The 12,179-nt window shown below is 42.1% G+C and overlaps 1 protein-coding gene across 8 annotated transcripts in view; it reads left to right on the top strand.

Moving 5' to 3' along the window:
* Nucleotides 1–12,179, top strand: part of CFAP20DC (CFAP20 domain containing) — a 219,110-nt gene that overhangs the window by 170,664 nt on the left and 36,267 nt on the right. For all 8 annotated transcript variants that reach the window (XM_025186465.2, XM_075938433.1, XM_075938430.1 and 5 more), the window contains one exon: nt 5,252–5,313. In XM_025186465.2, coding sequence (XP_025042250.1) covers nt 5,252–5,313 — 62 coding nt within the window. The remainder of the gene's footprint in view (nt 1–5,251; nt 5,314–12,179) is intronic.

Genomic DNA, 12,179 nt, shown 5'->3' with positions numbered 1-12,179 from the left:
CAATATTTTCAGGAACCGTGTCTAAAATGGTTCCAAAGTGATTAAATCCATCCATTTTTCAAAACTCCCATGTGCCATTGCTCCCACAACCCACTTTTTAACCAAGTGCACATTCCACTAAAGTACAGTCATTAAACATTTTAAACTTTCTAAATTTAACCCTGTTTGATTCAGAAGTGACCTTGAATCACCTTAACACAGAATCTTTAAACAGCACATAATCTAAGGCTTCTTGTTCCTTTCGTTTATCCAGCACTTCCCTGGCTTTTCCAGCCAGTCTGGTTAATAGCACAGGCATTCCCTGCTCACCTGGGATCCTATGCAGCGCCCATAGCCATTCAAAGGTAGACAGCAAGTCCTCTGAGTCTTTGGTATCTTTGTAAGTGGGGCAGATGCTTTCCCAGTTTCTTCTAGTACATGGAGCTGAAGTTGTGAGCCCTTTCCTCAGTGGCGAGTCATGCCACATGCCTTAGGTGGGCTGGTCTTTCCCTTTCAGCAGCATCTTGTTCCATTTCAACCATCCTTTCTTAGTTTCTCTTTCCATATCGGCTCTCATTTGCTTTTCCTGCAATTGACGCTCTGTCCGCTTTTGTTCATGTTCATGTTGTTGCCGGTTTCTTACTGCAAGCATGTCCCTTGGGTCTCCTTCCTGATCACTGGCCATTAGCAGATTTTCCAGTTCTTGCTCTGGGACCTTTTTTTATTAAGACAATCCCCTGCATGAACACAATTCTTGAAGGTTTCTTCTATTAAGGTCTTCATATGATCCTGGTCACTCATTGTAACTGATTTGAACTCTTAAACATTCCAATTATTTTTCATAAGCATGGGGCCTGATCCAAAAACCCAATTAACCTGTGGTAATGTATATCCTAGCTTGACGACACCACTATGACCCATGTCCAGGGGAGCCAACTGAGGTTACTAAATTAGGGCCAAATTGCAATTGAATGGGGGAGCCACTCCCCAAAACCAGGGATTATTCCAATACTTAGATTTACCAAGCTAGCACAAAACAGCTTCGGTAAGACCTTACCAGTGACCAAGAAGCCAACCACACAGTTCCCTTAAAGTAACCTAGCGTTAGGCCTTCACCCAGACACCCAAGTCTTATAAAGTTCTACCAGTCCCAAAGGATTGGACACATACCTCCCAGGTCAATGAGTATTTCAGCTCTCACCCCAAAGAAAGGTATATAGCCAAATCTTGTTAACTAAACTAAAATTGATTTTAAAAAGAGAGTGAGTATTGGTTACAAGATCAATATACATACAGTCACGAGTACAGTTCAGAGATCACATTCATAGTAGAGATGGTGAGCTTTGTAATTGCAAAGAATGTAGTCCATAGGTTATAGTCCAGTGTCCAACATCATATTCAGGGTGATCCAGCATAGCAACATAATCCTTATGGCATAGGCTTCCCCTACTGGAAACCTTACGCAGATCTGAGCTAAAACGTATCCGGTCCCAAGGATTTTTATGTAGTCTTCTAGCAGCCTTTTGAACCTGGAATCCGGGATGAACAACAGACTTTGAAGTAAACTTCTCTTGCCCAAACACCATGGTAATCACCTACATGAATTAACATAAGGTAATTTTCCATTAAGCAGTTTATCACAGACTGTAAGAGACATATAGACAATGAAATTATTTCACCCAAGATTCATCTAAATGTTAATATTCACCTTTGATCTCTGAATCAACAGCGATAGCGACAGACAGGAACTATCTGTTTATATAATTAGCATCTCTAAGTAAATACACACGATTAGTATAACCTGTACGCATAGGTTTGCATGTCCGAGTTCTAGCCTAACTAGCCCTGGATGGCACTAGTTACCATTTCTGTACTTTTCAGTGTGTCTCTCTAGGTTGGCTCTGGGTCATTTAGCCTGTAGAATGCCCATGTGTCCTTCTTGGTATAAGATTTGTTGCAGTTATGTAACAGTGGTAACAACAATCGTTTTTATGGTCATTTTTAATCAAATCAAGTCACACCAGGGTTAGAGAAAATGCCTTATGGTAAGAAATGTGGTGTCAGTCTGTTTATTTGATCAAAAAGGAAGATGGAGAAGTGACTTGATTAGTATAAGTGTATAAGTCTTCACAGGGAGCAAATACAAGGTATTAAAAGCTCTTCAGTCAAGGTGGGGGAGAAATGAAGGTAGAGAAATGTGAATTACAGATAAGGCACGTCTTTTCAACAGCGAGGGTGATTAACCTTTGGAACAAGGTTAATCTCTGTATCTTCAGATCAAGGCTGGATGCCTGCCTGGAACATGCTTTGGTCATTCACAAGTTATTGGGCTCAGTCCAGGAGTAATGGGGTGAAATGTAATAGTAGTATGTGCAAAAGCTCAGGCTAGATGATCTAACATCCTTAAAATCAATTGTTCTAATATCACTTAGCTATGGAACAGAGTTTTCATTGAAGCCAGAAATTAAGCAGAACTCAAGTACGCAAGATACTTATGCAACTCTGTGGTCACTCAGGTAACTGACAGATCAACATACAGCCTGTGTGGAAACCACATGGAGCCCCCTTCTGAAGTGAGCACAAAGCCTTTGCAGTCTGTTCTTTCCCGGCACTGTCCTGCTGTCTGGGTACAGGTGAATGCCACCCGACATGAATAAAGGCCCTCATTTCCACCAGTTCCAGTCTGTGCTGAAGTTCAGAATTTGTATTACTCAACGCTAGTTTGTATGTACACTGAGCTTGACTTTCATTACTGAAAATCAGTTCCCAAGGGCCAGGTGGAGCTGCACATGCTAAAAATCAGGACCATCATAAAACTTATATTTAGGGGCAAACTTATACTTGCCTTCACCTTCCATTGGTACACATCAGCAGCTTTCTCTGCACAATGTATGGGATACAAATTAGAACTAATCTGTACATTATACTTTATAAAATTAAGCACAATTTAAAAAATTGTCTCTGGCCATGGTTAACCTTGAGAGATTACTTAATTTCTAGGTAGTCTCTTTCTGTGTTTTTAAAGCATTAACATCTTTTCCTCTCTATTAAATGGATAATGTTTTTGCGAATCATATTCCCCCATTAAGTCTATTCTTATTTTTCCACAAAAATTATCAACAGCTCTTTTCCAAAAGGTAAGCCTTTTTGTTCTAAATGGTGGGTAATTTTATATAACCTCTTTGTGCCTGGATGTAATCTATAGCAACAGCACCACCAGAAGGCATATTTTATATCTTTCGTCCTGAAAAATACTTTCTTTTCTATAAAGTGTAGTATAGCATATAGGCGTGTTACCTAGTAATATTTTACTTGTAACATGTTTTTTGTGACTTTAAATTTTCCATCATTTTGCATGTTTTAGTCTGATTTTTAGCTTCATTTAAAAGATGCCCAGCTATTTTTGTTTTTAATGAGATTTCAAAAACCCTTCCGAACTGCAAAGATATATAGATTATATTGCTAAACTGCAGTTAAAACAAATGAACAGATGTTCTTATATCATTATAAAATTGATATCTTAAAAACTGGATTTTACAGCTAATGATAGTTTTCCAAGAACTAAAATGTAATATCTATGCCATCAAAAGGCATTGTTGAAATTCAAATTGTTTAGCAGCTGTTCTATATTGTGACAGCCCAAAAGGAATGCAATAGTTTTAGGTACAGTACATTACCCAGAATAGCTAACAGCTGAAGATATTTTTAAAAACAGTGAATTTTACCATAAAGGTGATTTGTTAGGCTTTATAAAATGTGAAACATTAGCAGAAGCTTGCCTGGGTAAGACGGGCCGTGTTAAAGCTGCTGTTGATCATCAGCTGTGTATTCAGACAGCCCAATTATCCTCAGGTTTTTGGCTCACCAATGAAAAGTGACACTGTCAGTACATCCTAGCACATTCACAAGGCTATGGATAGTGGTGGTTACTATCCTTGTATGACACACTTACTACAGCATCACCCCAAGGGTCTCTCAGGATCTCTAGACACACAAGCTCCCAAACACCCAAAGCAAAGCGTCCTCATTCCCTGCGAGGGAGCTGATTTGCCAGGAAAGCTGGTGTTTCCAACTCAGGAGAGGTGTGGCAAGACACGGACCCTGATCTCCAAGATGTCATGGAAGTGAGTGTCATTAAACGAGCTTTCTCGTAGTTACAGGGCTAGCTGGTCTCTGTGCCTGCACCCTTCTGATGACAGGTCTCTGTCCTTTATATGTCCTTGCATTCTTGGGGTGCATCTACTCTGCACACTCCTGGTCAGCTGAGGAGATGGTCGCGGAGCTGCCAGGGGTGCAAAAACAGGGTGATGCAGGATTGGGCCAAGTGTCCACCGACCTGTCTGGATGGAAACTAGAATCGTTAAGAAGGCCTGAGTAGAACCTACACATGTGAATGATTCATTTCAGATTGATAGACAGAGGGATGGGGAAGAGCGAAGACGCAGTCCACGAAAAGAGCCTAGAGAAGCGATTAATCGCTATTAATTTTTTTCATCACGCAATTAATCATGATTAACTTTTGATTGCTTGACAGCCCTGTTTGAGAACATTAGTGCTTATGACAGGTGCAGTTTCTTTAATTAAAACTATGATCCAGGTTATATGACGTGAAGACTGAGCAGGTAACCATTATGAAGATAAACATTGATAAGTAGAGCCACCAAGGGATCATGGGATCCGAATCTTGTTTGTGCAAGATGGTCAAGTCTCATGCAAATGTGTACACTGCATAGGCATAGCAACCCAGAAAAGAAGCCATTTAACAAATTCTAATCCAGGCTGCTGACCGAGGGGGCAGCTGCGCTGGGGCCCGGTGATTTGAAAGGACCCAGGACTCCCTACTAACCACCACTAACCTGCTCTGGAGCCCCAGGCAGCATGCACCCAACAGCACTAAAGGGCTGGCTGGGGGAGGTTAGCCCTGGCCCTACCCCTCCCACCTGGGGCCCCTTCTGGAGAGCTGGATCCGAGCTCTCCCCCCCCCTTCTGGAGAGCTGGATCCGAGCTCTCTCCGCCCCTTCTGGAGAGCTGGATCCGAGCTCTCTCCACCCCTTCTGGAGAGCTGGATCCGAGCTCTCTCCACCCCTTCTGGAGAGCTGGATCCGAGCTCTCTCCGCCCCTTCTGGCCTTGGCAAAGTCTGTCCTCAGCCCTTATTCTAATAGATCATCTCACAAATATAAGTTCCCAAAAGGATTCGTTCCTATGCCTGTAGCGATGTGGAAAGAATATTCGCAAATATCTTCTCACCGCTGCTCTTTGTGTTTTCCACAGCCAGTCAATCAAGGGCATCACTATCAGAAAGAAATGAACCCGCTGTCTCATTCCAACCCAAGGTAACATTCTGTTTTGGGGCCAGGCATGGGAATTCAGTGAGACTGTTCTGGCTAGGAAATGTGTCTTTCTTTGGTTTAATCTTAAATCTTTTCTTTTTTCGTTTGTTACTTCTTCATAGAGTTTTTCCACCACTTTTGATCATCAGAGTTCTAGAGCACTGCAGTGGGACCAGGGTGCAGGGCAGAACTCTGCTCTGTATAATAGCCATCTGCACATGTCGTGTATTTCATGTAACCAGTGTAGGCCCCGATCCTGGGAAGAACTCTGTAAACACATCACAGAGGTCTGGGCTCTAGTCATTTGGTGGGGAGGGTGGGTGGTTCATTTTGCGGAGGATTGCGGGTTGCATTCCTTGTGGTCATGGAGTCCCATTCTTGACAAATGATACATGATTTTAACATTATGGAATTAGGACCTTTAGCACTTGCAAGGGTAGAACATTATGCGATAGTTCTAGGGCATTTGCAGCTGTGGCCTGTCTATAAAGTATATAGACTAATCAACTCTGAAGTTGTGCCTATTCCATCGCACTCAGGAAGAAAACTCCCCTTGACTTCAGTGGTGAAAGTTGAGAGACAGAAAATTAATTGGAAAAACGTAAACAACCAATAGTCTTGCAGCACCTTAAAGACTAACAAAACATGGAGATGGTGTCATGATCTTTTGTTGTCCCCACGAAAGCCCACGATCCCATCTCCATGTTTTGTTAGTCTTTAAGGCGCTGCTAGACTATTCGTTGTTTTTTACGTTTTTCCAGTTACAGACTAACTCGGCTACCCCACTGGAGCTAGAGGATTCATTGTCCGCCATCAGAAACGTCTTAAGCTAGAGAAGCTGTGTCAGCCGACGGTCAGGGCAGTGTGTGTGTGTATGTTTCCGAGAAAAGGTTTAACGTCCGTGCCTTTACTGCTAGGACCGGGGTCCCATCGCAGAGGGTGGCCAGCAGGCCAACAGACGCCCCGTTATATAGGAAGAGCTTATTACATCTTAGATTTCAGCTGCTAGAATTTCATAATTCCTTCGCAGCGGGCAGCCTTGAGGAAAGACTGAAAGATGCCCCAGTGGGTCCTGTCACCTGGGAGTGACACAGATCCAAACGCCCAAGCTCTTCCTATAACTGTCCCTTTAGACCGGCTGAAGTTCTTTTAAATTGTGCTTGGTTCTGTTACAGCAACTGAAGGAGTCAGGTTAAAGCTTAAACAGTTACAGGTTTATTGAGGAAGCTTATAAATCATATGGTTACAATGGCTATTGCTCTATTTCTTAACTATTAGCAAAATATAGATCTTAAAAATGGTTACAAAGAAGATAAAGATAGAAAAAATAGAAATAATGGTACCAAGTAACAGCTTACTCTTTCTATGTGTACACTTAAGACAGAGGACCACATCCAGGTACCATTTTTACCCCCTTCTGTGCCTCTCGACTCCAGCATGTCAGGCCAGGGCCGGTCCCTCAATTCCTAGGAAAGACGAAAATACGAGGTGGGCGTCCCCATAGAACCTCGGGAGGTCAAACACCTAACCCGACCAGCAGGTAGAGGGTAGAATGACACTCAAAGTGAGTGTGTGCTGGGCCCAACTTTTATAATCATGGGGTCACGTATTTCTCTTTCTTATCTTAATTGCCAATTGATGCTGGTCTGTCTGCTGTGAGACCAGTTCTTACAAGGGAGTTGTGAACTTAATTTACACTTGTAAGAGAGATTTGAGATGATTAAATTTTGAAGTACAGGACATTGTTTTCTCAGTGGGAAATTCCTCTTCCTGGGACTGTGTGTGTTCGAATCAACATAGATGCCAGCCGCCTCTCTATCCACATATCTGTGTTTCAGCTTCTCAGGATCAGATGAGCCAGCATAGACTATGCTGATATTATTGCTCCTTCTCTGCCCTGTGCTTCAGAGAGGCAAATAAGATGGATGATATGGAGGCAGGCTGTCTGGCCACATTCCACCCCCTGATACGACACACCACATCCCAGGAATGCAAGATGGTGGCTTGCCAGTGCCTCTTGCCCACCTTGGAGGAATTTAAAAGTACCCAATGGCCTGATTAGAGGGTTTAGGATCTAGGAATTGACTGGGGACCTTTCCTGGTGCTGTGTATCAAATGTGCACACAAGAGATAGCTACATTAACTGGGCATTGCACAATACATAGGGTTATGCAGAAAAGGAGTACAACAATCAAAACAATTAAAACAGTGGTCATAATAGAGTGTAGGAAAGGAGTTAAGGAAAGTTCTAGCTGTTGGGCTAACCAATTTAGCCATGAGTTATTTACATTCTTAGTTACAGCATGTCTTATCCCATACCGTTCGTTGCCACTTCCCTTGCCTCCCCCCAAAGTTATTTTGAGGACTGCGGTAGTTGCTGTCATCGAACCATACCGGTCCCCATCTGAAGATGTCACTCTTGTTTCACCAGTCATTTGGGCTGAGAGGGACAAACTCGATTCCCAGTCCAGTGGAAGAGTCAAGTAAGGTGTTCTGGTACAGCAGTAGCAGTTGGGATGAGGAAGAAGACCATGGCGAGTTGGAGTGCCATGTCTCATTTCAATAGTCTGTACCTAACAACAGTGGTTGCAAGCGCTACAACAGCAAGCGGTATATATATATACAAAAGTTCATGGTGGTTTCCCGGATCCACACCAGCACTGGGAGGGATCCATCCCACTGGAGCACTGTTCAGGGTCATTGCCTCAGTTTCCTGTGATAAAACATAAGGTTTGCTGGTCTTGGATACAATCCAAGCCTCAGTAATGGTTATTGGTGTTAGCCCAGCATCTGCAGTGGTCCAGACTCCTTTTCCCTTGTAGGAGTGCAGTAAATGGGTTTGTGTTCCCAAACTGGGGTGTTGGGACAGGGCTATTAAGCCATTTAGTCCCATGACTGTAAACAACCCTGTTGCCACTGGGGTTGAGTAAGTAAAACCAATTCCTGAAACAATTTTCACTCCAGTTAAAACATACTTCCACCTTTGCTTACTGGTGGGTAGTGTACCAATATAGTCTACTTGCCAGGTTGCCCATAGTGCTTTTCCATCTCTTAGTCTGGCAAACCATTGCCCTTCTGTTACATGTTTCCTGAGTTCAGCACATAGGGTGCAAGCTTGTACCAGATCTTTGGCTTGTTTGTGGGTGATAAGCCACCCCCTGGCATGTGCCTGCCGCATCAGCTCATCGCTTTCTGTGTGTCCCAAGGTTTCATGTAGCCAAATGTACAGGTGTTCCCAATCCACCTGGGCAGCAAAAATTTGTACTGCTGCATCTGCTAGGTTATTTAGCTGTGCAGCCAGGGTGTTGTTCTTTAGACACATGACTTATGCTTAAGGCATGTGGGGTTGCATGCTGGTATATCCATTTCCAATATTCCAATCTCCAAACAGGCTTTCCTATTTCCCAGTTATTATTCTTCCAATTAGTTATCCACTGGGTGGCTCCAGCCCATACAGCGTAGGAGTTAGTGTAGATGGTACTGGCCCCTGCCTCACAAGCTAATTGATTGCTGCCAGCTCTGCAAACTGAGCTGTTCCTTCTATGTTTGTGGTCAGGGGTGCGGTGGATATGTCTGCTGAGACAGCAACAGCCTTCCCTGTCCACTTTCCTTTGAAATAGCCAGGCAGCCTGTATTCACATATAATGTTGAATTTAAAAGCAAGCCAAAAGTGTTATCAACTCAGCCTTGAAAGAGACAGTTAAGTTTCAAAGCTTGAGTTTCTAAACTAATAATTTGGTTTCTAGAAAGTTAAATGTCCTTTGAGTGCCCAACACAAGCACTAACCAATTTGTGCCTTGTCTGTTTGCAATTTTAAGCAAGCAGACATTATCCAAAACAAAATAAAACTAGTTCATTTTGAAATCCACAAAATAGAGTTACAATATAGAGCTCATTCTTTATGCAGTTAACCAATTAAGTTTCAGTAGAATCCCTAATTTTCCTTTGCAGATTTACCAAAGGTGTGCAAAGACAAAATGTTTACATTTGATTGTTTCTTTGCATAGATGGTTTGCATAGTGCTTAAGGAAGAGGCTGCAAAGAAACAAGGTGTCATTTTTAAAACAAGATTTCCCTTCACATATTACAACCATCACTTAATTCCTTCCATTCTCCCATGGAGTCCACCTTTTATCTTCACATTCCCTCAAATCACTTGCTTTGTCCTTTCAAAGGAAAATGTTTCTTATTCCTAGTAACTTTCCAATGTTTGCTCTACTTTCCTTATTCCTGCTAAATGACTTTTCCCAATGAGACAGGTTTGTCTACTATTAATTTGGTAAGGAGGGTGAGCTTGTTTACTAAACCTCATACCTCCTGGTTCTTTTCTTAAGCATATTCCTGAGGGAAGAAAAATAAATAAATAAATCTGAGAGTTGCTTTAACTCTCAGCACCAATCCTTAAGGGAATCTAGCTTTGTCTGGGTACTGAGGGACATGCATTTCTACCTCTCTATGTCTGCAGCAGAGGTATCAGCCAATTTTGAAGAACACCTCTTTACAGGTTTTCCACAGAAGACAAAAGCTGCAGCTGTTTCCCTCTCCTTTGAAGTTGAGGGTTTACATATACACAAGTAAGTTAGTCAATTTGTCTTCTAGGTCTGAAATTGTATGGACAGCAATTAACACTTGATCAGACCAAGGGCTATGCCCGAATCTTTGCAAGATTTTGTTCACAAGGGGTAACATCTTTTACAAATGCCAATTTCTCAGTCTTCTCTCTGCCTTCTTAAAAGACTGCTTACATTTAAACTTTTCCTAGTATACCCAACCTCCTATTGGGACTAAAATAGCAATACCAGTACCTCCTTTTCTTTCTTTCTGGAGGGCTACAATTTGAACTTTCTGATCTCAGCTAGTTTGCTAATCAAACTTAGCTATTACCTGCAAAGCTTCTTTGTGTTGCCAGCTAGGGCATTTACATCACAAAGGAAATCACAACCTGTTGTGGCTCTTGGAGCTTTCACAGCATTTTAGTCTGTTTGCAGTTTTTTGCTCATTTTATAGTTTACAGGAAAATGTGCAATCTTTGTCTACAACACTACTTAGCCACATTAAACTTTGCATATAGTGTAACTCTTTCTTTATGCTTACAGTTTTCCTGTACCTTCATTAAACAACTTGGACTAAAATGGTCTTACCAAACCAATTTACCAAACCAATCTGTTTTAAACCTACAAACAAACAAGATTACTGGACCTTGAAAACTTCATATTATTTACACACTATATATATATCTACACACAGATACACATACATTCTCTCTGAACCTTTCTTACACTATTTCTACATAGCTGTACAACAATTACATTCCCTTTTTATTCATTGGGGTAGTTCAGTTCCAATAGAACCCCCTCTCTTTAGAGTTCTTTTAGCAGTCTCTCTAATCAAATGTACAGATTTGAATCAAATTTGCCTGGATTATTTACAGACATTCCTTTGGAAAAAGGGCCCATTTTTCCTTCAGAATGACTGTAAAGAAACCACAGTTTTCTATCTACACCATTTTAGCATTTGCACAACTGCATTTGCTCTCCATTCTCTGCAGAGTTTAAATTCTCTGTGTTTTCTCTTTTCTTAAAACACTTTCTTATCTCTAAAATAAAAACTGGCCTTGTTTCAGATATTACTCTTGTAAGTATGCTTAAGGACTTAGATTTCCAGTACTTACTGCCTTTTTCTCAGTTCTACCACAAGGCTTTCAATCTTATCTGTTACCTGCCTGCTTGTCTGGGCCTGATCCTGTTTTCCTTTTTTTTTTTTTTTCTGCCTGCTTGCCTGGGCCTGATCCTGTTTTCCTTGCTAAATGGAAAGTGGCTCCTTTCCACAGACTCAGGCTTTGTCCCATTCTTTAGCTTGCAGGCAGTTCAATACTTAAAGAACTGCACCCACAACTCCTCAGGATTTCCCCAATCCTTTTCTAACATTTCTCTATCCAATTTTGGGTTGCCCCAACCTTCCTGGGCAAACCCTTTCTCTATACCACTAAAATCCATGTCTATCATGACAGGCTTCATGTTGCTGTATGTGAACCAATAGCACAATCCTGCCGACTACGCCAATTCTGTCAGCCGACGGTCAGGGCAGTGTGTGTGTGTATGTTTCCGAGAAAAGGTTTAACGTCCGTGCCTTTACTGCTAGGACCGGGGTCCCATCGCAGAGGGTGGCCAGCAGGCCAACAGACGCCCCGTTATATAGGAAGAGCTTATTACATCTTAGATTTCAGCTGCTAGAATTTCATAATTCCTTCGCAGCGGGCAGCCTTGAGGAAAGACTGAAAGATGCCCCAGTGGGTCCTGTCACCTGGGAGTGACACAGATCCAAACGCCCAAGCTCTTCCTATAACTGTCCCTTTAGACCGGCTGAAGTTCTTTTAAATTGTGCTTGGTTCTGTTACAGCAACTGAAGGAGTCAGGTTAAAGCTTAAACAGTTACAGGTTTATTGAGGAAGCTTATAAATCATATGGTTACAATGGCTATTGCTCTATTTCTTAACTATTAGCAAAATATAGATCTTAAAAATGGTTACAAAGAAGATAAAGATAGAAAAAATAGAAATAATGGTACCAAGTAACAGCTTACTCTTTCTATGTGTACACTTAAGACAGAGGACCACATCCAGGTACCATTTTTACCCCCTTCTGTGCCTCTCGACTCCAGCATGTCAGGCCAGGGCCGGTCCCTCAATTCCTAGGAAAGACGAAAATACGAGGTGGGCGTCCCCATAGAACCTCGGGAGGTCAAACACCTAACCCGACCAGCAGGTAGAGGGTAGAATGACACTCAAAGTGAGTGTGTGCTGGGCCCAACTTTTATAATCATGGGGTCACGTATTTCTCTTTCTTATCTTAATTGCCAATTGATGCTGG

The sequence above is a fragment of the Pelodiscus sinensis genome, chromosome 11 (assembly GCF_049634645.1).
Source record: "Pelodiscus sinensis isolate JC-2024 chromosome 11, ASM4963464v1, whole genome shotgun sequence".
NCBI classification, from domain to species: domain Eukaryota; kingdom Metazoa; phylum Chordata; order Testudines; family Trionychidae; genus Pelodiscus; species Pelodiscus sinensis.
The sequence above is the reverse complement of the archived record's forward strand: the minus strand, read 5'-3'. Positions and strand labels throughout refer to the sequence as shown.